Genomic DNA, 26,292 nt, shown 5'->3' on the forward strand with positions numbered 1-26,292 from the left:
GGCTTCTGTCACAACTGATTGGGGGCAATAGGGGATGTGAGGGCAGTAGGGGATGTGGGGAATAATAGCACAGGCATATCCAGCAGAATGGGCAAAAAACAAGCAAGATTGTGAGAGCCTGGAGGTGACTCCAGTCACCATCACCAGAGACCCACACCCACCACATAAGCAGTATCCCATAAAAAAGGAAGCGACTGAGGCAGTAAGGGAGATAGTGCACGAATTAGAAGCTCAGAGGATAGTAAAAGAGACCCACTCATCCACTCACTCCCCAATTTGGCCGACAAGGAAGCCAGACGGCTCGTACCGACTGATGGTAGATTACACCAGCCTGAACAAGTACTCGGTGAGGGAATACCCCATTGTGGCAAATCTGACCACTATTTGGAATAACCTTTTCCCAAAACAGAATGTGTTCTCAGTATCAGATGTAGCCAACAGGTTCTGGTCCATTCCAGTGTGGGAAGAGCATCAGGATAAATTTGCTTTTACCATAGGGGAAAAACAGTTTACTTGGACTCGGCTACCTCAAGGGTTTCACAATAGTCCGCCCATTTTTCATAGGCACATGGCGGAGGTGGTTGCCCAAGTGAATCTTAGCGGGACACACGAGTACCATACTCCAGTATGTGGACGATATCCTAATAGCTTCAGTAGGGGAATAAGACCACATAATTGCCCTCATCCAGACCTTAGCAATCATACAGCGAGTTGGCCTTAGATCAACCCCAGGAAGGCGCAGTTAGGGAGAGATGAGGTGGTGTACTTGGGATACCACATTAAACAAGGGGAGAGGAAAATTCCAGGAGATAGGAAGAAAGCCATTCCAGAAATGCCAAAACCCCAGACCATAAAAGGAGTTAGGCAGGCGTTGGGGCTATTCAACTACTGTAGGAATTTTATAGAGAATTACTCCGAGCTTGCGGAGCCATTGCAAGAATTTATATGGGGTGGGAAGGCAGTCTTGGGAACGAGTCGAGTGGGGCCCAGAGCAGGACACAGCCTTTAACAAATTAAAGCAGACCCTCACTTTAGCTCCAGCCTTGGGACTACCAGATTCGACTAATCCCTTTCATTCTATTGTGACAATCGGGGGGGGGGGGGGGGGCATTACACAGCAGTAGTAGGTCAGAAACACGGGTACAAGATGCAGCCAGTAGCATATTACTCATGTAGATGGGGTCCCGTAGTGGCAGGCTTAAGTCGATGTGTGCAGGCCCTGGAGTTTGACACATGGGCGATAGAGGCAGCAGAAGCAGTGACTCTTTTAAAATCAGTTATCCTTCACTCCCCTCATTCCACAGGACAGCTATTAGAAGCAGGGAAAATAAGGGCAGTTTCAAATAGTCGCCGAGCTAAATGGGAGAGCATTCTACTCCCTGCAGACAAAAGAATCCAGATAGTAAAAGATTCATCCCTTTACCCTGCGTTCATGATTGTTTAAGAAGGTACAGAGCATAATTGTGTAGAGGAAGTTGATGAAAGCGAGAGTGGTGGGATAGCAGAGAAACCTTTGGAAGGGGAAGTTTTATGGGAATTATTTGTAGATGGGTCCAGGAAATATGATGAGGGGTTGCCTCGCACCGCATGGATGGTAGTGGATAAAATGAGCATGGTACTAAGGGGAAGCCAGATTCCTGGGACTTGGTCAGCTCAGGTAGCAGAATGAATAGCCCTCACAGAAGCATTGAGATTAGCAGCAGGAAAGAGGGTGAATATATATATATGCAGACAGCCGGTATGCTTTTGGAGCGGTTCACGATTATATGGTAGCTTGAGCTAGACGGGATTACATAACTTCATCATGGGGACACGTGCAACATGAACGGCATATACGAGATTTGGTAGAAGCAGCCAGAGCCCCGGCAGAAGTCGCCGTCATCAAATTGGCGCCCATAAAAAGATTAAAACCCCGCAACAGCAAGGCAATGATTATGCCGACAGGGAAGCAAAGGCCCTCACCGAGCAGATCCCCGAGGGACAGAAGGAAGTAGTGTCAACCATTGCGGCATATGAACCAGACCCAGACAGCATGGGAAGGGTACAGGCAACACCGGGGAAGAGGAGAGAGAGGAATGGAAGCGAGGGGACAAAACAAGATGCAGATGAAATCTGGATAAAGATGGGGCACATAGTTGCACCCAGGTGTATACGGCAGACATTACTAAAGGTTTACGATGGAATAGCTCATATTGGTAGGGACAAAATGATTGAACAAATGTATAGGTGTTGGTGGTGGAAAGGGATGGGTAGAGAGATAGCCATACACTGTCAGCAGTGTATAGTCTGCGCCCAGTGCGAGCCAGGGAAATCCTCAAAGCTAAGAATGAGGTTTCAGCCCAGACCGCAGGGGCCATGGCCAGGTGGATTTCACCGGACCACTCCCTCAGTCACAGAATAAAAGATACCGCCTAGTGATAATAGACAGATTTACCCGGTGGGTGGAGGCATTACCCTGCAGGGATTGTACAGCAGGGACAGTGGCTAGGATATTAGCAAAAGAGGTAATTCCGCAGTGGGAGATTCAGATCAGGGCACTCATGTCAAGGGCAAGGTAATGAAGCAGGCTTGTGCCCTGCCAGGAGTCAAACAGCGAATTCACGTCCCTTACCACCCACAGAGTTCAGGCATGATTGAAAGGACAAACTGGACCCTTAAGAACAGCCTGACAAAAGCATTAGTGGAAACTGGACAGGGTTGGGTAAAGGTTTTACCCGCCATACTCATGAAAATGCGAGCCACAAGAGTGGCTGGACTGACACCATTCTAACTAATGAGTGGGAGAGCTATGGCGCTCCCAGAGGACATAGTAACAGGGGCGCACAGATCTGTAATGCAGGGAAAAGAGTGTTTAAATTTATCAAGCTCCTAGCGGAGCAGCTGCATAGTTTAAAGGGAGAGGTGATGACACACAGAGAGTGAGAGATTGGGAGAAAGAAAGGGATTGCATCCGCAGCCAGACCCTAAAGGCAGGGGATAGAGTCATGATTAAGGTGCTTCCGGAGAGGGCTGGCTTGCAGCCCAGCTGGGTAGGACCGCATGGAGTGATTGTTGCGGAGGATATATGTGCCTTAATTGAGATGAAAGGCACACCGAACTGGAAGCATTATACCCAAATTAAGATGTAAAAGGGACCCGAAGATGTCTAACGTCCCCCGGTTCTGAGGGGTTCATATCACTTTTTGGTATCGATTTCTGCTTCCATGGATCCACATCAGGGAGGCCTGGGAGGCACCCACGGCCTTCATCAGCAACCACACGTGCTTACACCCTGGCCAGTACGTAAAGGAACGGGAGAGTGGATAAAGATATCGACCGCATGTATCTCGGAGAGGGTCACACCAGACAGCCACCGAACTCAATGTTCACGCCCATAGGGGGAAGGACGGTGGCAGAGCGCACAGTTTCGGTGCCCCTTGAAAGACCCAGTACACCCATCAGGATAAGGATCCAAGCTGCGACTGGGCCAACGCCGACTGGGGAACAGACAGTATCAAGCATTTTCTGAAGACACGTATGAGAGGAGGGTGGTTTACCACCCCTTTTGACTTGGGACTAAAAACGGAACTGGACTCGGAGGGACATCTAATCATAAAGGGCACATATTATGTCCACACAGGTTTGGGAATATACATATAATGTAACAGGACCACAAGCGGGAGCTTGGGTATTTGGTCCGTATTTGAATAGCCGGATGGGCCAGTCTGCCCCCCTTTGTGTGGGAGCCTGGCCTTGGAGGGTTGTACTGTCAGAAATATAGTACACATGTGATAGAGAGATTAGGATGTAAAGATATAAGATGCTACAATCTCAGCACTCGTGGATATCAAAAGTTACAAAATGTCCCCACATGGTTGAACTTCCCCCGGACGGGTTAGTTAGAATTGAGCAGCCACAAATGCTACTACATGATGTCACCATGGTGTCGCTAGAAATCACCTACAATGTTACAAGGTTATTGGACATTTTGAGCTCCAAATTCTATGTGTTGTGTTATGCTGCTTCGTGTAGCATAAGCTGCTTCCTTGATGTATGCTTTGACAAAGGAAGCTCCAGACTATGAAATTAGTTCAACTTGGTTATTGAACTATTAATACCAGTTCTTAAATGAGTTTGACTCTCTGCTAATCTAGCTGGAGTAACTCAGTCTATCTTTAGCAGCCTGCTCTAAGCCACGTGTCGGGTGTGATGTTGTTGATCAACCCTGATGTACTCTCTCGATGTCTGTCTGGAAAGAGGCAGAGCATGTGTGCCCTGTCCTTTTATATGGGTTGTGAAGTGCCCCCTTGTGGTAATGCCACCTCTGGGTGTCCTGATTACCCATTGGTTGTGTCCTATTGTAATGACCCACTGGCTGTATGTCTGCATGTCATGACATCTCTCGTGCTCCCTCTAATGGTTACTTAGTTGTAGTGTATTTACATTAACCCCTTGTGTATATACAGTGATGCATATCACCACACTATGATCACCCCAGAGCTATAATTTGGGCAGAGACCAGACTGCAGGGAGCAATAGATGACTATACCTATAAGAATCAAGGTTACACAAGCAAAGCAAACAAAGTATCCTAGGGGACATTGGCGGGTTGTTTGGCAGCACAAATTCAATCATGAATTCAGCACAGCTAGCTGAATCAAATAGTTATGCCTTCTGGGTAGCAGCCAAAGTAGGAAAGGGGCTGCAGTACCAGGCCTATGGGACTGAATATGCACTGACTGCCCTAAACCTGCAAGGTGAAGGGTAACTGCGAGCCTTAGATGTGCCATCAGCAGGGCTGATTAACACCACAGAAGCGCAAGCAAAAGGCAGGGCTTGCGACACACTGGCAAGGGATTCAATTGACGGTATCAAAGCTGACATCACGGACTTGCGATTTGGAACCATCAACTGACATCTGTTCGCCTCCCTACACAGAATAAATCTCCTAAATATAATAATACATGGGGACAGGCATGAACTTGTGGTCACCAGGCCAGGCGACGAACCAGCAGAGGGAGGGATGAGATTCATAATGGCAATCCCCCAGGAGAGTCGATCAAAGGGAACCTTTGAGGACAGCTACAGGTTTGAATCCTTGGCGACAGTACAGGGCTGGGTCTATCGAACTGGATCCAGGGGGTACATTGCACACAACGAAGGTCTGGGATACATATGCACTGCAGAGTACTGTTCAGAATCGATTCATTACATAGTGTGTGCATGTAAAACCCTTGAGCCCCTGTCCAATACCAGCAAAGTGATGGTCAACATTCTACCTTTGCAGGAAGCCTTCAAAGCCATACAGGTGGGCCCGACGCAATGGTGCTTCACAACACCGGAGACGGAGATCTCGGGTGGTTTACTCTGTGGTAGCAGCCATAGCTTCTGTTTGCAAGTAACAGACTCATTGACAAACAAAGAACAAAGAACAGTGGGAGAATTTCACCTCCCAGGCAGCACTTATTCGGAGCCTGGTGGGACGATTCCTTGTTCATTGACAAGACACCGGGCAGTATAATTCGTGAAGCAGTGAAGCAAGCAACAGAATTAGCCCAAGATTATATCAGGCAGTCTGCAGAACAAAGTAGCAGGGGGAGGATCCAGGTGAATTTAGCGCTCCAGACCGCCATCAAGATTAGACTCTCAGGGGCACACCATTGGTGGGACATATTCGGAGGGGGTCAGTTACCAAGCGTATGGGAGATAGTGAGGACAGGGATGACCATGGGTATCTGTGTTATTTTTTTTAAAAAAATATATTTTATTAATGTTTTCAAACAGAATTTTTCCACTTTACAAATCAACATAAAAATAACACAATAGCTGATAAATAACATTATTTAAATAAAATGGTGAGCTAACAAAGTGGCAACCAAAAAAAAAAAAAAATTTTTAGTGCTCCCCCCTCCCCCTCTGGGCTGCTGCTGCTGACGATCTATTTTCCCTTAACGTTCCGCGAGACAGTCAAGGAACGGTTGCCACCGCCTGGAGAACACCTGAGCCGATCCTCTCAGCGCAAATTTCATTCGTTCCAGTTTTATGAACCCTGCCATATCGTTTATCCAGGCCTCCACGCCGGGGGATTTCGCTTCCTTGCACATGAGTAGGATCCTTCGCCGGGCTATCAGGGACGCAAAGGCCAGAATATCGGCCTCTTTCGCCTCCTGCACTCCCGGCTCTTCCGCTACCCCAAATATAGCTAACTCCCAGCCTGGCTTGACCCGGACCTTCACCACCTTTGAAATCACCTTTGCCACTCCCCTCCAGTACTCGTCCAGTGCCGGACACAACCAGAACATGTGTGTGTGGTTCGCCGGGCTTCCCAAGCACCTCCCGCACCTGTCCTCCACTCCGAAGAACCTGCTCAGTCTTGCTCCCATCATGTGTGCTCTGTGTAAAACCTTGAATTGTATCAGGCTAAGCCTGGCACACGAGGACGAGGAATTTACCCTACTTAGGGCACCAGCCCACAGCCCCTCCTCAATCTCTTCCCCCAGCTCATCTTCTCACTTTCCCTTCAGCTCCTCTACCAGCGCCTCCCCCTCGTCTCTTATCTCCTGATATATTTCAGACACTTTGCCCTCCCCGACCCATACCCCGGAAATCACTCTATCCTGGATCCCCTGTGTCGGGAGCAACGGAAATTCCCTCACCTGTTGCCTCGTAAACGCCCTCACTTGCATGTATCTAAAGATATTCCCCGGGGGGGCAACTCATACTTTTCCTCCAGCGCTCCCAGGCTCGCGAACGTCCCGTCAATAAACAGATCTCTCAATTCTCCTAATTCCTGCCCGATGCCAGCTCTGGAACCCTCCGTCCATCCTTCCTGGGACAAACCTATGGTTGTTCCTGATCGGGGACCACACCGAGGCACCCGTCACCCCCGTGTCGCCTCCATTGCCCCCAGATCCTTAAGGGTGCCACCACCACTGGGTTTGTGGTATACCTTTTCGGGGAGAGCGGCAGCGGCACCGTCACCAGCGCCTTTAGGCTCGTACCTTACAGGACGCCATCTCCAGCCTCTTCCACGACACCCCTCTCCCTCCCTCATCCACTTACAAACCATCGCCACGTTGGCAGCCCAATAGTAGTCGTCCAGATTCGGCCATACCAATCCCCCTCTGTCCCTGCTGCACTGCAGGAATCCCCTCCTTACCCTCGGGGTCTTCCCTGCCCACACAAAACTCATAACGCTCCTGTCTATTTTCTTGAAAAAGGACTCAGTGATCAGAATGGAGAGACATTGAAACACAAAAAGAAACCTTGGGAGGACCATCATTTTTACCGCCTGCACTCTGCCCGCCAGTAAGAGCGGCAGCATATCCCACCTCTTGAAATCCTCCTCCATCTGCGCCACCAGTCGCGTCAGATTGAGTTTGTGTAGAGTTCCCCAGCTCCTAGCTACCTGAATCCCCAAATATCCGAAGCTCCTTTCCACTCTCCTTAATGGCAGGGCGTCTATTCCTCGTCCCTGATCCCCAGGGTGTATTACGAAAAGCTCACTCTTCCCCATATTTAGCCTATATCCCGAAAAATCTCCAAACTCCCTCAATATCTGCATAACCTCTGTCATCCCCTCTACAGGATCCGCCGCATATAGCAGTAGGTCATCTGCGTAGAGTGACACTCGATGTTCCTCTCCCCCTCTAACCACCCCCCTCCATTTCTTAGAGTCTCTCAACGCTATGGCCAGTGGTTCAATTGCCAACGCGAACAGTAATGGGGACAGGGGGCACCCCTGCCTTGTTCCCCGATGTAACCGAAAATACTCCGATCTTTGCCGATTTGTGACTACACTTGCCACTGGGGCCACATATAGGAGTCTAACCCAACTGACAAACCCCTCCCCGAACCCAAACCTCCTCAACACCTCCCATAGATACTCCCACTCTACCCTGTCGAATGCCTTCTCTGCATCCATCGCCACCACTATCTCTGCCTCCCCCTCCGCTGGGGGCATCATTATCACCCCCAACAGCCGTCGCACGTTGACATTCAGTTGTCTCCCCTTTACAAACTCTGTCTGGTCTTCATGCACCACCCCCGGGACACAATCCTCGATGCCAGCACTTTTGCCAGCAGCTTGGCGTCTACATTCAGGAGTGAGATAGGCCTAAATGACCCGCACTGCAGCGGATCTTTGTCCCACTTCAGGATTAGTGATATCGTCGCCTCCGACATTGTCGGGGGTAGAGTCCCCCCTTCTCTGGCCTCGTTAAAGGTTCTCGCCAGCAGCGGGGCCAACAAGTCCACATATTTCCTGTAAAATTCCACCGGGAACCCGTCTGGTCCCGGGGCCTTCCCTGCCTGCATGTTCCCCAGCCCTTTAGTCACCTCATCCACCTCAATTGGCGCCCCAGACCTGCCACCTCCTGCTCCTCCACCCTCGGGAACCTTAGTTGGTCCAGAAACTACTGCATTCCCTCTTTTCCCTCCGTGGGTTGGGACCTATATAGCCTCTCATAAAAGGTCTTAAACACCTCATTTACCTTCCCTGCTCTCCGCTCCGTAGTTCCCGTTTCATTCCTGACTCCCCCAATTTCCCTCGCCGCTATCCTCTTGCGAAGTTGGTGGGCCAGCAGCCGGCTCGCCTTATCCCCATATTCGTATCTCATCCCCTGTGCCTTCCCCCACTGTGCCTCTGCCTTACCAGTGGTCAGCAGGTCAAACTCCATCTGAAGTCTTCGCCTCTCTCTATATAGTCCACTCGTCCGGGGCCTCCGCATATCTTTTATCCACCCTCAAAATCTCCCCTACTAATCTCTCCCTTTCTTTGCCCTCTTTTTTCTCCTTGTAAGCCCTAATGGAGATCAACTCTCCCCTAACCACCCCCTTCAGCGCTTCCCATATTACCCCCACCTGGATCTCACCACCATCATTGGCCTCCAGGTACCTCTCAATACATCCCCGCACCCTTCCACAGACCCCCTCATCCGCCAATAATCCCACATTCAGTCGCCAGAGTGGGCGCTGCTCCCTCTCCTCTCCTAATTCCAGATCCACCCAGTGCGGGGCATGGTCTGAAACGGCTATGGCCGAATACTCCGTTCCTGCCACCTTCGAGATCAGTGCCCTGCTCAAAACGAAGAAATCTATTCGGGAGTATACCTTGTGGACATGGGAGAAAAAGGAGAACTCTTTGGCCAACGGCCTAGCAAATCTCCACGGATCCACTCCCCCCATTTGCTCGATGAACCCCCTAAGCACCTTGACCGCTGCCGGCCTTCTTCCGGTCCTGGATCTAGACCGATCTAGCCCTGGATCCAGCACAGTGTTGAAATCCCCCCCCCTCATTACCAGGCTTCCCACCTCCAGGTCCGGGATACGTCCCAGCGTCCGCTTCATAAATCCCGCGTCATCCCAGTTCGGGGCATATACCTTTACCAGCACGACCTTTCCCTGCAATCTACCCCCGTTGTCCACCACTATATTCCGAGCCTCGAACGACACCCGTTTCCCCACCAATATCGCCACCCCCCTATTTTTTGCATCCAACCCTGAGTGGAACACCCGTCCCACCCATCCTTTCCTTAACCTAACCTGATCCGCCACCTTCAGATGCGTCTCCTGAAGCATGACCACATCTGCCTTCAGTCTTTTTAAGTGCGCGAACACTCGGGCCCTCTTAATCGGCCCATTTAGGCCTCTCGCATTACATTCCACGTGATCAGCCGGATGGGGGGCCCACCTGTACCCCCCCCCTGCCGACTAGCCATCCCCTGTTCTAGGCCATCCCCCCGATCCGGGTCCCGTGCACCCACCCGTCCCCCAGGCGGTGCCCTCCCGTCCCGACCACCTCTTCTCTTGCCAGCTCCCACTCGCTCCCAGCAGCAGCAACCCAGTTAATCCCCCCCCCTCCCCCCGCTAGATCCCCATCTAGCATGGTTACTCCCCCCATGATGCTTCCGAAAGTCAGCTAACTCTAACTGACCCCGGCTTCCCCCGTTCTCTCCTTGACCCCCCTATGCATGGAACTCTCTTCCTTCCTGCACCTATCTTCCCGCCATCATCTCCCTAGCGTGGGAAAAACCCCGCGCTTTCCTGGATCGGCCCCGCCCCCCCATGGCGCAGCTCCCCCATTCCCCATCCCCTCTCTCAGTCCCTTTTTCCCACCGGCGCCCACATTTCTCAGTGTCCTCCCATCAAGAGGAGAAAAAATCCCCGTCTATCGTCTCGATACTATGAACCGCCCATTCCCCAATTTACATTTCTGTACATCAACCTCGTTGTCTCCCCCCCAACATCAGTCCCTGTTCTGGTCCAGTTTCTCTTCTTGGATGAAGGTCCATGTCTCATCCGACGTTTCAAAGTAGTAGTGCTTGCCCTGGTGCGTGACCCACAATCGCGCCGGCTGCACCATCCCAAATTTTATTTTCTTCCTGTGAAGCACCGCCTTGGCCCGATTAAAGCTCGCCCTCCTTCTCGCCACCTCTGCGCTCCAGTCCTGATACACTCGTATCACCGCATTCTCCCACCTGTTACTCCGTACCTTCTTGGCCCAGCTCAAGACAGCCTCTCTGTCAGTGAAGCGGTGAAATCTCACCACTATCGCCCTTGGTAGTTCTCCAGCCTTTGGTCTTCTCACAAGGACCCGGTGAGCCCATTCCACCTCCAGGGGGCCCGAGGGGGCCTCAGCTCCCATCAGCGTGTGGAGCATCGTGCTCACATAAGCCCCAACGTCAGCTCCCTCCATTCCTTCGGGGAGACCCAGAATCCAGAGGTCCTTCCTCCTCGAGCTGTTCTCCAGGACTTCGAGCCTTTCAATACACCTCTTATGTAGCGCCTCATGCGTCACCGTTTTTACCACTAGGCCCTGTATCTCATCCTCGTTTTTGGCTGCCTTTGCCTTCACCCCACGGAGCTCTATCGCCTGGGCCTTTTGTGTTTCTTTTAGCCCATCGATTGCCAATAACATCGGCGCCAGCACCTCCTTCTTTAGTTCCTCCACACACCGTCGGAGGAATTCCTGCTGGTCCGGGCCCCATGTCGTCTGGGCTCCATCCGCCGCCATCTTGCTTCTTCCTTCTCTTCTCTGCCGCTGCTCCAGAGGATCCTTCGCAATCTGGCCACTATCACCGGTCCTTTCCATACACACCCGGGGGGACACCTTCCTTCGCCACCCCACACTGGGTTTGGTCCGATAAAATTTCCGTTGGGGCTCCCGAAAAGAGCCCAAAAGTCCGTTAGAACGGGAGCTGCCGAAAAGTGCGGCTTAGCAGTGCATCGCCGCAACCGGAAGTCTGGTATATGTGTTATGCTGATCTGGACAACAGTTATGTGCTGTAAGCAAAGGAAAAAAGGGAAAAAAGTCAATTGCCCCTCAGCACATCACAATGGCATTCAGCCGAGATGGGGGAGGGTAGGAAAAAGAAGCAGCTGGTATTTACAGCCATGTTGTTTAGGACACGTTCCTTGAAACCGGAGGGCTGGCCACCCGATGGGATCAGTTACGGTTGGTGTGTTCAACGAATAATTAAAACAGCAGGAAGTCCTCCAGAGGAGCCGGGCATGATATCCACAAAATAGATCTGTTTTATAATTATGTTTTTCAACTGAAAGAGACACACAGGGAAAAGGTGATTACCTCTGGTGGCTTTCTTGGGTGTGTGACCAAGAGCCATCAGGAGGAACTATTAGCGAGAAAATAAATATATAGATTAATAAAAAGATGTTCTAGGTTAAAAGCAGCACATGGGGAGTGGGAAACCGATAGGCAAAGGGTTAAATTGTTGGATCAGCTAGAAACCTTAAGAAAACCTTCACTTTAGAATAATTTAATTATTTTACGGGACATTATAATAATAATGGGGAACCCACGTCACAAAACTATGGCCCCAGATTGTCTGCAGGAGATTCATTGTTCTACCCAGAGCAGGGAATACAAACCCATTCACGCCTCATCAAGGACTAACAGCATTATTTCAGGTTAAGGGGAACATTTTGAACATGATCTGGTAACTTGTAAAATCCATTATATGAGTAAATCGGTTTCCCATTAAGGGGCTCAGGATACATCTCTACCAATACTTACGGATTAGATTGTATTGTATGAAATTGATCGATGACGTCAATGCTTATCTGTAACTGTGAGCGAACTTACAATATATATGCATGAAATCCCTGTAAAAAGCTCGTGGTAATTGAAGGCAACAGCATCTTCTGGTTCTCCTGTTGTGCACACAGCCATTTTTTGAATAAACAAAAGTTTTATCAACACCACGCGGTCGCAAACAGACTCTGAGCATTTCTTCCATCCAACATGCACCAAGGACAGGAAGCAGGGGAAGGGGGGGGGGGGGAGTCTGAGGTGTTGTGGAGTTCCGTTACCTCCCTTGCGGAAGTCACTGGCATAGGTCCCATCACCTCCTCCTCCCTTGGGGTGCCCGGTGGCCCCAGGCTACTCCATAGGACAGAGCTGCTAGCGGAGCTATTGCCTGAGGCTCTCCCATCACCTGGCACTGCAGTCCTGGAGACCCAGTCTGTTCTCAACCAGGGTCTGCATGCTCGCGATCATGGAGCACACCATCTCCATCTGGGACTGCACCACATCAGCCATTGACTGTGCTACCACCTTCTGGGTCTGTGACTGCCCCAACTCCCTCTGGGACTGGGATACCTCCCTCTGAGTCTGAGCCACTTCGGCAAGCGCCTGGGCAATGCTGCCGACATTCCCAGTCATGGCCTGCTGTGACTGGGCCACGCTCAGGAGCGCCGCTGCAATGTCCAGGTGGGTGTGACACATGAGGTTGCCTGTGAGGCGGGAACCCTGCCTGGGCCTCGGCCAGTTCCTGCACAGAATGCCCTCGGCCTTGGACATGCTGATCCATAGCCAAAACCTTTACCCTCAATACCGTCACCGCAAACGCCATCTGTGTGGTGTTGACCTGGGTGGCACGCATCGTTGGCATTACCTCCTGCTCCTGCACACAGTTGGACTCCTCCACCTGTGCCTGCAGGTGCTGGATGCTCGCCGACAACCCCTCCTGGCTCTGCGACTGCATCTCCACTATCGATGGGACTGTCCTTTCCAGAAGCCCAAAACCTGTCTGGATGGCAGCAAGTCCATGGGGTCGGCCCTCCCTCCGACAGCCCGTCCTCTGGAGTTCCTGCCTCCACCTGATGTACAGGGGCAGCTGTGTGGTGTGCACCAGATAGTATCCCAGGAGCCGCTTCACAGAAGTGCCCAACCGAGCAGAGTGTCACTGGGATGGTGGAGGGTGTTGGAGACAGCTGTGTTGGGAGAACTGTGTAAACATAGGAGTCGAGCTCTGGGGTGTCCTGTGTCTCGGGTCGAGGGCTGCCATCCAAGCTGCTCTCCTCATCACTGCTCAGGCTATGGCACTGGCTGGGGTCAAGGGACACCGGATGGACCCGCCCCATCACCAGCAGGTCCTGCAACACACAAGACAAAACACATAATTATACCACGGGCTGGGGGGTGGTGGAGGTGAGGGTGGTGTGGGGGTGAGGGCAGTGAGAGGTGAGGGTCGTGGGGGGGTAAAGGTGAGGATGGTATGGGGGTAGTGTTGGGCAGGGTTCGTGCCAGGGGCACAGTGTTGCTTACTCACTCAGGCTGCCCTGAGGTCGTGAAGCTTCTTCCGGCACTGCTGACTGGTCCGGACGGTGTTATTCACGTCTCTGACAGCCTCTGCCACCTCCACGCAGGCACGGTCAGCATCCTCACCGGGCTGGGGTACAGATTCAACCGCCGCTCCTCCACCGCGTCTAAGAGGCTTTCCAACTCGGAGTCCATGAAACGGGGTGCTACTCTCCTTGCTGCCATCTCGTTGGCGGGGATGATGTGGGCAGCACGGTAGCACAGTAGCTTCACAGCTCCAGGATCCCAGGTACGATTCACAGCTTGTGTCACTGTCTGTGTGGAATCTGCATATTCTCCCAGTGTCTGCGTGGGTTTCCTCTGGGTGCTCCGGTTTCCTCCCACAAGTCCCGAAAGACATGCTGTTAGGTGAATTAGACATTCTAAATTCTCCCTCAGTGTACCCGAACAGGCGCTGTTATGTGGCGACTGGAGGCTTTTCACAGTAACTTCACTGCAGTGTTAATGTAAACCTACTTGTGACACTAATAAAGATTATTATGTGTGTGGGAATTGAAAATGTGTACATGCGGCTGCAGCTTCTCAGCCTCCTAAGTGTCAATTTCAGACCTGGCAAATCCACCACTAGTCTTCATTGGAATCAATAATGTTCCACATGGCGCCGGTGCTAGCTCCTTAACAGTAGCTGAAATTCTATGATTCTATGTATGATAGCCTAGTTATCAAAATCTACACACATCAGGAAGGTACCCGACACAGCCATTTCTTTATGTTTAAGTTAAAATGCAACTTACATTAGCCTGAATATCCACTGCACTGAAGTCTTACAAGAATCCAACTCTTGACTAAAGTCTCACAAGAATCCAACTCTGATGATTCATTTCAGATTCATTTCACTGAAACATACTTATAGAAAAGACTCCTCTCCATAGTATGACAAGTCTAAACATTCGCCATGGCTAAACCCAGGCACACAGCCTCTTGCAGCTTTGGATTTATCTCCCAAATTTAGAATAAAAATCTGGAACTAAAAGTCTAATGATGAACATTGTCGATTGTGGTTCTGGTTCACTTATGACCGTCGGAAAATGAATTCTGCCATCTATTCTCACCTGTCTGTTCTACATGTGACTCCAGACCCACAGCAATATGGTTGACTTTTAAATGACCTCTGAAATGGCCTAGCTAGCCACTTAGTTGTATCAAATCGCTAAAAAGTCTAAAAGGAACTAAACTCGATGGATGACCTGACATCGACACATGTAACGGAAACAACAAACTCAACTCTGCTGACCCTGTGAAATCCTTCTTATGAGCATTTGGAGGCTAGATGGGTTGGCTAAATGAATGCAAGCAACATCCTGACAAAGTTATTCTCATAGAATCACATCTTACAGATAATGCCCCAGATACCACCATCACCATCCCTCAGTATGTCCTTTCTCAACGTCGTGCCAGACCCAGCAAGGTGGTAACACAGAAGGGAGTTAACCAGGGAAGAATGTCTCCGGATCATGGTATCAGGTCAAACATGGGCAAGGAAACCTCTTGATGATAATCATGAACCACATCCTCTCAGCTGATGCATCAGTACTCCTCCACATGGATCACCACTGAGCACAGCAAGGGGCTCATAATGTACTCTGGATGGGGGACTTCAATGTCCATGACCAAGGCTGCCTTGGTAATACGATTACCAACCAAACTGGCTGGTTCCTGAAGGAAATAACTGCTAAACTTGGTCTGTAGTAGGTGATATCAGAAAAACAAGAGGGAAAAACACACATGACCTCATCCTCATCAGCCTGCCTGCTGCAGAGCATCTATCCATGATAGTATTGACAGGAGTAACCACTGCACAGTCCTTGTGAAGATAAAGTCCCATCTTCAAATTCAGGATACGCTTCATCGTGTTATATGGTTCCATCACCATGCTAAATTCCGAACAGACTGAGCAACTCAAGGCTGGACATCCATGAGGCACTATAGGCCATCTGCAGCAGACTCCAGAATTGTACTGAACCACAATCTGTAACCTCATGGCCTGCATATTCCCTGCCAGTGAGCCAGGAGGTCATCCCTGGTTCAATGAATAATGCAGAGAGGATGCCAGAAGCACCAGGCATATCTAAAAAGGAAGTGTCAAACGGGTGAAGCTGTAACACAGTACTACATGTGTCACTAACACCATTAGCAGCAAGTGATAAGACAGGGAGAAGCAATTCTACAACCAATGGATCAGATCCAAGTTCTGCGATCCTGCTACATCCAGTTGTGAATGATGGCAGACAACTAAACAACTCACTGGATGACAAGGTGGCATTAATATCCCCATCTTCGATGATGAGAGCTCAGCACAAAAGTGCAAGAAATAAGGCTGAAGCATTTGCAACAATCATCAGAGAGAAGTACCGGGTGAATGATCCACCCTGACCTCTTCCGAAGGACCCCATCATTACAAGTGTAAATCTTAAGCCAATTTGATTCACTTCACATTATACCAAGAAACAGCTGAAGGCATTGGGTACTGCAAAGGTTATGGGCCCTTGACAGTATTCTGGCAATACGATTGAAGACATGAGCTCCAGAACTTACTGTGCCCCTGTCATGTGAGAGTACCTTTAAGAAATGGGTGTTTATAAATGGGTGTGTATATAAGTATCTGGAGTGAGGGTACCTTTAAGAAATGGGTGTTTATTACTGCAGTGATGTCAGAGAGTGGGTGCAGCTGGGCTGTCTGTCAGCATTTTACTTTTGTTTTAGGCTGTTTGCTGCAGAGAGTGTTTTAGTTTAGTTTTCAGAGCTGGATAGGTGCAGTCACAGCCAGAAGGTGTATTAGAGTCTCGCTCTGTAATCGTAAGACTGTAAATCGATCCTGGTGATTCAAAACTAATGACAGTCGTGACTTTAACCTGATGTGCTTCTGGTAAAAGGTGATTTATGTCTTATGGATGTTAAAAGGAAGGCTTAAAGGATTACTTAGTGTTGTATTCTTTGGGGGTTGTATTTGAATTGTTATGTGAGAGTACCTTTAAGACATGGATGTTTAAGCAAATTACCTTTAAGAAAACAATGATGTCAGAGTGTGGGTGGAGCTGGGCTTTAGATCAGCCATTTTGCAGTTTTTAGTTTCATTGAAAAAGAGCTTGTGTGTGTGTCTGTGTGTTTCCAGAGAGCTGCAGTTTGATGGAAAAGAGCTGGGTGTGTGTCTGTGTTTTGCAGTGAGCTGGATTTGCTGTGATATCTGCCATGAAAGACTATCTCTGGATCATTTGGGTGATTTAAACTCATAATAGTAAAGCCTTCAACCCAATATGATTCTATTTAAAGGTGTTAAGTCTCTTGGAAGGTTGAAGGAACATTGAGTTATTTTTGAAGTAAGGGGTGTTAAGAGATCCAATGTTTATTCAAGGTGTTAAGTTGAGTTCATGGAATAAACATTGTTTTGTGTTTAAAAACCCACGTGTCCAGAATTGTAATCCCACTCCAGGGGAACAAGCCGTGTGCTAGGAAAAGCAACAAATACAATTAAAGGGACAGGTTGGTTGAACTCCATGATACATTGTGGGGTTCTGAAAACGCCTCTCCCATAACAATTTGGGGCTCAAGGGGGATAAAAGTCTATCTATTGGATTGGCTTTTGTGAACTTAAAGACAGTGAAGGATTGTTGCTTTACCGTTGTGGTATTTTAGTTTAAGTGGGGAGAGTGTTGTGAACAATGGCTCTTTCAGAGGCTCAGAGGTTTTTGGGGGTGGAGAATGTCACACGTAGTACTTTACGGACAGAAATGAAAAGCAGACTGTTAGGTTTGGCAAGAATATTGCAGTTAACATTACCTGACAAAATGCGAAAAGGTGAGGTAATTATGGCAGTGGTTAAGCATTTAAAGTTGCCTGAGATAGAGTTTGACTCATTGAAAATGGCAAAACTTCAGTTGCAAATGAAACAAATGGAACATGGGAAAGAATTAAAGTGGCTTGAATACGAGAGTGAGAGAGAGGAACAAGAAAGAGAAATAGAGCGAGAGAAAAAAGAAAGAGAGAGAGATGAAAAAGAAAAGAGAGAGAAGAAAGGAGAAAAGAAAGAATAGCCCTAGCAGAACAAAAAGAAAAATAAATCAGAGATTATCATGGAATTTGCAGTGCAGAAGGAAGCCATTCGGCCCATCGATTCTGCACCGGCTCTTGGAAAGAGCACCCTACCCAAGGTCAACACCTCCACCCTATCCCCATAACCCAGTAACCCCACCCAACACTAAGGGCAATTTTGGACACTAAGGGCAATTTAGCATGGCCAATCCACCTAACCTGCACACATCTTTGGACTGTGGGAGAAAACCGGAGAACCCGGAGGAAACCCACGCACACATGGGGAGGATGTGCAGACTCCACACAGACAGAGAGCCAAGCCGGAATCGAACCTGGAACCCTGGAGTTGTGAAGCAATTGTGCTATCCACAATGCTACCGTGCTGCCCCTGGACCACATAGCCGAGGATGGCTAAGCGGGTCGTGCTGAACACGCACTTCTCTTTATTACAAGTAAGATTGAGGAAAGTGGCGGTGCGGAGAAATTTAGCGAGGTTGCCATCATGGTCCTGCTGATCATGGCTGCAGATGGTGACATTGTCTAAGTATGGGAACGTGGCCCGCAAACCGTACCGGAAAACCATTTGGTCCATCTCCCTTTGGAAGACCGAGACCCCATTAGTAACGCCAAAGGGAACCCTAAGAAATGGTAGAGACGACCGTCCGCCTCGAAGGCAGTGTATGGGCGGTCGGATTTATGGGTGGGGAGCTGGTGGTAGGCGGATTTTAGATCAATCATTGAGAAGACCCGGTACTGCGCAATCTGATTGACCATATCAGATATGCGTAGGAGTGGGTACGCGCGAGCTGCGTGTACCGACTGATGGTCTGGCTGTCGTCCATGACCATTCGGTGTTTCTCCCCAGTTTTAATGACTACCACTCGGGTTCTCCAGGGGCTGTTGCTGGCCTCGATGACACTGTCCCGAAGCAGTCGCTGGACCTCGGACCTGATGAAGGTCTTGTCCTGGGTGTTATACCGCCTGCTCCTGGTGGCGACGGGCTTGCAATAAGTAGTAAGAAAGGGAGATACAGATCAGGGAAAAAGATAAAGAGAGGGTGTTTGAACTTCAGAAAATGGCCATGAAACATGATAATCAGTTAAAATTGGCAGATGTAAAGGGAAACGTACAGTTGGATGATAGTGATGAGGACAGTGAGAAAGAGCGTCATAGTCGAAGGCTTGGTGGGAATCTATTTAAATATGTCCAAGCACTGTCAAGGTTTGACGAGAAGGAAGTGGAAGCCTTTTTCATATAATTTGAGAAGGTAGCTAAACAAATTAAATGGCCACAGGGCATGTGAGTATTACGGACTCAAACAAAGCTGGTAGGTAGAGCTAGTGAAGTGTTTGCATCACTACCGGACGAGGTATCTGGAACGTATGAGGAGGGGAAGAAATCCATCTTAAGTGCATATGAGGTAGGGCCTGAAGCTTCCAGACAAAGGTTTAGAAATTTAAGGAAAGAATTTGGTCAAACTTACATGGAGTTTGAAAGGCTCAAACAGAGTAATTTTGATAGGTGGATAAGGGCTTTGAAAATAGACCAAACGTATGAAGCTCTCAGAGAAATTATACTTTTGGAGGAGTTTAAAAATTAAATTCCTGATGTAGTGAGAACTCATGTGGAAGAACAGAGGGTTAAAACTTCGGGATTTGCAGCAGAAATGGCAGATGATTATGAATTAGTTCATAAATCAAAGACTGGTTTCCGACATCAGTTTCAGCCGGTGAGGGGTAGAAACTGGGGACATGAGAAATACTCAAGTGATAAAGGTAAAGGTGATCTGATGGGAGACAATAAAGAGAGTGTACCTCAAATTAAAAAAGAAATCCAGGAGGGTGGAAAAGAAATGAAAAGTTTCAAATGTTTTCACTGTGATAAACTAGGCCATGTGAAGTCACAGTGTTGGTGGTTGAAGAAAAGCACTGTGAAGTCTGATGTGGTAAAACAGGATAAGACAGTGGGATTTGTTAAGAGTGGTAAAGGAAAGCCCAAGGGAAATGAAGGAGGTGCAAACGATTGCACAGCCTGTTCAAGAAGTAATTGTTAAGTAGGTGCCAGATGTCTTTAAGGAATTTACTTGTGTGGGTAAAGTTTACACATGTGTATCAGGAGGAGCAGGTAAAGAAGTCACAATTTTAAGAGATACAGGGGCTAGTCAATCTTTAATGGTAAGAGATGAGGAATTATGTAGTTTGGGAAGAATGTTGCCAGAAAAGGTGTTGATATGTGGAATTCAGGGTGAGAGGAGTAGCGTTCCATTATATACCATTCTGCACTATAAATTCTATGATAATCTATGATACAAGGTAAGGTTAGAAAGTCCAGTGAAGAGTGGTGAAGTGGTAGTAGGAGTAATAGATAAACTACCTTGTCTAGGAATACAGTTTGGCTTGGGTAATATATAGATGGATCGCAGGTGGGAGTGATGCCTACTGTGGTTGATAAGCCAGTGGAAAATCAGACAACTTAAGTGTTGAAGGACGAATATCCTGGGATTTTTCCGGATTGTGTAGTAACAAGGTCGCAAAGTCACAGGTTAAGACAAGGAGAAATCAAAGAGTGAAGATGAAGCTGAAGTGCAATTATCAGAAACGATTTTTGATCAGATGGTTGAAAAAGAACAAGAACAGGGAGGATGAGGCGGACATTTTTAGTTCAGGAAAATTGGCGGAGTTACAACAGAAAGATGCAGAAATAAAACGGATATATCAGAAAGCATATACGGAAGAGGAATCTGAGAGTTACCAGAGAGTTATTACCGTAAAAATGATGTCTTGATGAGAAAATGGAGACCTTTACATATGTAGGCGGATGAAGAGTGGGCAGAAGTTCATCAAGTAGTATTGCCGATAGGGTATAGAAAGGTGGTGACATGTGGAATTCAGGGTGAGAGGAGTAGCGTTCCATTATATACCATTCTGCACTGTAAATTCTATGATAATCTATGATACAAGGTAAGGTTAGAAAGTCCAGTGAAGAGTGGTGAAGTGGTAGTAGGAGTAATAGTTAAACTACCTTGTCTAGGAATACAGTTTGGCTTGGGTAATATATAGATGGATCGCAGGTGGGAGTGATGCCTACTGTGGTTGATAAGCCAGTGGAAAATCAGACAACTTATGTGTTGAAGGACGAATATCCTGGGATTTTTTCGGATTGTGTAGTAACAAGGTCGCAAAGTCACAGGTTAAGACAAGGAGAAATCAAAGAGTGAAGATGAAGCTGAAGTGCAATTATCAGAAACGATTTTTGATCAGATGGTTGAAAAAGAACAAGAACAGGGAGGATGAGGCGGACATTTTTAGTTCAGGAAAATTGGCGGAGTTACAACAGAAAGATGCAGAAATAAAACGGATATATCAGAAAGCATATACGGAAGAGGAATCTGAGAGTTACCAGAGAGTTATTACCGTAAAAATGATGTCTTGATGAGAAAATGGAGACCTTTACATATGTAGGCGGATGAAGAGTGGGCAGAAGTTCATCAAGTAGTATTGCCGATAGGGTATAGAAAGGAGGTGTTGCGAGTTGCACATGAGGTACCAGTGGGAGGTCATTTGGGAATAAGGAAAACTCAAGCTAAAATCCAGAAACATTTTTATTGGCCTGGACTACATAAAGATGTAGTTAAATTTTGTCAATTAGGGCAGCACGGTAGCAAGGTGGTTAGCACAACTGCTTCACAGCTCCAGGTTCCCAGGTTCGATTCCCCGCTGGGTCACTGTCTGTGCGGAGTTTGCACGTTCTCCCCGTGTCTGCGTGGGTTTCCTCCGGGTGCTCCGGTTTCCTCCCACAGTCCAAAGATGTGCAGGTTAGGTGGATTGGCCATGCTAAATTGCCCTTAGTGTCCTAAATTGCCCTTAGTGCTGGGTGGGGTTACTGGGTTATGGGGATAGGGTGGAGGTGTGGACTTGGGTAGGGTGCTCTTTCTAAGAGCCGGTGCAGACTCGATGGGCCGAATGGCCTCCTTCTGCACTGTAAATTCGATCTATGTAAAATGTCATGAATGTCAAGTGATAGGGAAACCTCAAGCAGTGATAAAACCAGCGCCCTTAATACCCATTCCAGCATTTGAGGAACCTTATACAAGGGTCCTAATCGATTGTGTAGGACCGCTTCCTAAAACAAAAAGTGGGAATCAATATCTTTTGACTGCAATGGATGTGTCGACTAGGTTTCCAGAGGCCATTCCAGTACGTAATATTACAGCTAAAAGGATTGTGGAGGAGTTACTTAAATTCTTTACTAGATATGGACTACCCACAGAAATTCAATCGCATCAAGGAACAAGTTTTACTTCAAAGTTATTCAAAGAAGTTATGGATAGCTTCGGAATAAAACAATTTAAATCAACTGCGTACCATCCAGAATCGCAGGGAGCGTTAGAAAGGTGGCATCAGACATTAAAGACAATGTTGAGGACGTATTGTCAAGATTATCCAGAGGATTGGGATAAAGGAATTCCATTCGTATTGTTTGCAATTAGGGATGCATCCTTTTGAACTAATTTTTGGTCATGAGGTAAGAGGACTACTTAAATTGATTCAGGAAAAATTGGTGGGTGAGAAATCGGAAATTACACTATTGGATTACATGTCAAATTTGAGGGAACGATTAAATAGAGCAGGTGAATTGGCTAGACAACATTTGAAAGTTGCACAAAATGTGATGAAACGGGTAGCGCACAAGAAATCCAAAGTTCGTAGTTTTGCCAGTGGGGATCAAGTTTTAGTGTTGTTACCAGTGATAGGGGAGCCTTTAAAAGCTAGGTTTTGTGGACTGTATCAGATTGAAAGGAAATTAAGTGAGGTGAATTATGTGGTAAAAACACCAGAAAGAAGGAAGACTCACCAAGTGTGTCATGTGAATATGCTTAAAAGGTACCTTGAAAGGGAAGGAGAGAAAAAGGAAGTTTTAATGATTCTAACTCAAAGTGACGAACCAAATCCAAATGACTGTGAATTTGACATACCTCAAATTAAATTGGAAAATGAGGATGTTCTTAAAATTTGGGATGAATTGTTAAGTTACCTTCCAGAGGAAAAACGAACTGACCTGAAAGAGTTATTGATATCACATGGGCATGTTTGTAGAGATAAATTGGGAAGTACTAAAATGGCTATACATGATATAGATGTGGAAAATGCTGTTCCTATCAAACAACATCCATGTAGACTTAATCCTTTAAAATTGGCACAGGTTAACAAAGAGATTGAGAGTATGCTTACAAATGGCATAATTTAAGTGGGTTGCAGCCAATGGAGCTCACCCATAGTGATGGTACCTAAATCAGACGGTACCCAATGGTTGTGTGTGGACTATCGAAAGTTGAATGCAGTTACAAGAACGGACTCTTAACCTATCCCGCGTTTGGAGGATTGCATTGAGAAATTGGGATAATCTGCTTTTATTTTCAACTTCCAGACATGGAAAGAACATTTAAAACATTGTATGGAGTTCATCGATCGACTTCAGGAGGCGGGTTTGGTGATGAACCTAGCCGAAAGTGAATTTGGAGAAGCCCAAATCACTTTCCTGGAGGAGTTTCCGATACCCTCAAGCCGAAGGGAAATAATGCGATTCCTTAGCATGAGTGGATTTGATCGAACATTTATGCAAAAGGTTTGTGGCGTGATTGCTCCACTGATGGACTTGCTAATGAAACATCAAAAATTCCAATGGACAGCGGACTTTCAACAGGCATTTGACTGCCTGAAAGCTGTGATCACCAATGTTCCTGTATTGGAGAATTGCAAGGGACTCTGTGGTCAGATTGAACTAAATTATCTGATTCTAAAGAGAAATGCCAAGGAGTAGAGGAATGGATGGATCGTGCAGAGACTTTGTTCAAAGAGACTGTCAATCGAGAAGGATTTTGCTTGGAGGAAGAAGAACAAAGAAAAATGGACTATATTATTATGCCTGTTTGCGTGTGGTTTTTTTTGTGAAACAAAAAGGTATATTTACTGTGTACATTTCTTAGTGGATGGTGCAAAAGTGAAAAATGAAACCATCTTGAAGTTGATGGGTTATTTTCTTTTCTTGGGGGAGGTGTAATGTGAGTGTACCTTTAAGACATGGATGTTTAAGCAATGTACCTTTCAGAAAACAGTGATGTCAGAGTGTGGGTGGAGCTGGGCTTTAGATCAGCCATTTTACAGTTTTTAGTTTCAGTTTTGAAAAATAACTTGTGTGTGTCTGTGTGTTTCCAGAGAGCTACAGTTTGGAGGAAAAGAGCTGGGTGTGTGTCTGTGTTTTGCAGTGAGCTGGATTTGCTGTGATATCTGCCATGAAAGACTATCTCTGGATCATTTGGGTGATTTAAACTCATAATAGTAAATCCTTTAACCTGATGTGGTTCTGTTTGAAGGTGTGAAGTCTCTTGGAAGTTTGAAGAAACATTTTGAGGAATTATTTACTGTTGCAATATTTTCTGAGTTATCTTTGAAGTAAGGGGTGTTAAGAGATTCAATGTTTATTTAAGATGTTATAAGTTGAGTTCATGGAATAAACATTGTTTTGTGTTTAGAAACCCACGTGTCCAGAATTGTAATCCCACACCTAGGGAACAAGCCGTGTGCTAGGAAAAGCAACAAATACATTAAAGGGAGAGGTTGGTTGAACTCCATGATACATTTTGGGGTTCTGAAAACACCTCGCCCATAACAGAATTAATGGTTGCTGAGATGCTCACTGTATGTTTTAAAAAGGTTAACTTGAGTTCATAGAATAAACATTGTTTTTCTTTAAAAAATACTTTTTCATTTCTGCTCTACCACGCCTGTAGAGTGAGCCGTGTGTTCCCCATACCACAATCTATTAAAAGTTGTGGGTCAGGTGAACTCCATGATACACTTTGGGGTTGTCTAAACCCTGGCGCATAACATCCCTAGCCAAGCTGTTGCAGTACAGCTGCAGGATTGGCATTTACCAGGCAATGTAGAAAACTATCCAGGTACGAAAGGCAGTGCAAATCCAACCCGGCCAATTACAGTCCCATCAGTCTACTACCAATCATCAGTAAAGAGATGGAAGGGGTCAGTAAAAAGGCTACCATCGGGCATTTGGTTCACAATAACCTACTTGGGTGCTTTCAGGAACACTCAGCTTTCCACCTCAATACAGACTTCAACCATGAATAAAATTCTGAACTTCAGAAATGAGGTGAGAGTGACGGCCCTTGACATTAAGTCATTTATTGACTGTAGAATCAAGGAAACCGACCAAATCTGGAGAGAATGGTAAACAGGGGGAAAACACTCTGCTGGTTGGAGCCATACCTTGCACAAAGGAAGATGGTTGTGGTGGTTGAGGGTAAATTTCTCAGCTCCAGGACATCACTGCAGGAGTTCCTCAGGGTAGTGTCCTCAATTGCCTCATCAATGACCTTCCTTCCGTCATAAGATCAAAAGTGGAGATGATCATTGATGATTGCACAACGTTCAGCACCATTTGCAAGTCCGCAGATACTAAAGCAGTCCATGTACAAATGCAGCAAGACCTGGATAGTATCCAGGCGTATAGTATCCAGGCGTGTATTAACAAAGCAAGTAACATTCAGGTCACACCAAGAGAGAACCCACACCAAGAGAGAACCCAACTCTCTGCTTAACAGCACTGTGGGTGTGCCTACACAGGGACTCCAGCGGTTCAAGAAGGTGGTCCACCACCATTTTCTCAAGGGCAACTAGGGATGGGCAATAAGTGTTGGCCTAGTCAGCAACTCACATCCCATAAACGAATAAGAAAAAAAAATAAAATCATTGTTTGGGCGCACGGTGTCACAGTGGTTAGCATTGCTGCCTTACAGCGGCAGTAACCCGGATTCAATTCCGGCCTCGGCTAACTGTTTGGGTGGAGTTTGCACTCCCCCGCGTGTCTGCATGGGTTTCCTCCAGGTGCTCCGGTTTCCTCCCACAGTCCAAAGAAGTGCAGGTTGGGTGGATTGGCTGTGCAAAAATTGCCCCTTAGTGTCCAAAAGGTTAGGTGGGGTTACTGGGTGATGGGGATAGGGTGATGGGGATAGGGTCGGATCTGGGCCTAGGTAGGGTACTCTTTCCAAGAGCCGGTGCAGACCCGTCGGGCCGAATGGCCTCCTTCCACACTGTAGAGATTCTATGATTCTATTCTCGAGTTTTGCCTGTTCCGAATATTCAACAGCAAAAATAAATTAAGTTGTAGTAAATTTAAGTTAATGTGCACAAATGTTCGGTAAATATATACCAAGAATGAAACTGGATATTTAAATTTTCTTACCAGGCATGACATTCTCCCAAAATATCCTGACATATTTATTCCGGTCACTCCTACAATGCTCATGGTGGAAACCGATTGCGTGTAGAAATTCATGTTGTATCACACCAAAGAATATACACTGAGGTACTTGCAGTGATATTGTCTGTGCACTTCCTCTGTATCCAACAGATGCAAAGCACCTAAGAAAGGAGTTAAAAACAAATGGATTTTGGTGCAACAGATATTAAGACAATACCAAAATTTGACAAAATTAATCTGTGCATCTCAATAGGAGAGTTGGCAAATACACATGATGTTGGAATTAATTCATACAAACCACAAGAATTTCTGGTTTATTGCCTACTCTGTGATTATGTCCAGTGATGGGAACTACAAATGCCTTGACAGTTCCCAAACATTGAGTA

The 26,292-nt window shown here is 47.1% G+C and overlaps 1 protein-coding gene across 1 annotated transcript in view; it reads right to left on the reverse strand.

Moving 5' to 3' along the window:
• The window catches only part of LOC140430268 (astacin-like metalloendopeptidase), a 132,429-nt gene that overhangs the window by 98,755 nt on the left and 7,382 nt on the right, over positions 1-26,292 (reverse strand). Inside the window, exon 2 of the mRNA XM_072517692.1 lies at positions 25,889-26,067. Within this exon, the coding sequence (XP_072373793.1) occupies positions 25,889-26,067 (179 nt within the window). The remainder of the gene's footprint in view (positions 1-25,888; positions 26,068-26,292) is intronic.

This window comes from Scyliorhinus torazame, chromosome 10, assembly GCF_047496885.1.
Source record: "Scyliorhinus torazame isolate Kashiwa2021f chromosome 10, sScyTor2.1, whole genome shotgun sequence".
NCBI lineage: Eukaryota > Metazoa > Chordata > Chondrichthyes > Carcharhiniformes > Scyliorhinidae > Scyliorhinus > Scyliorhinus torazame.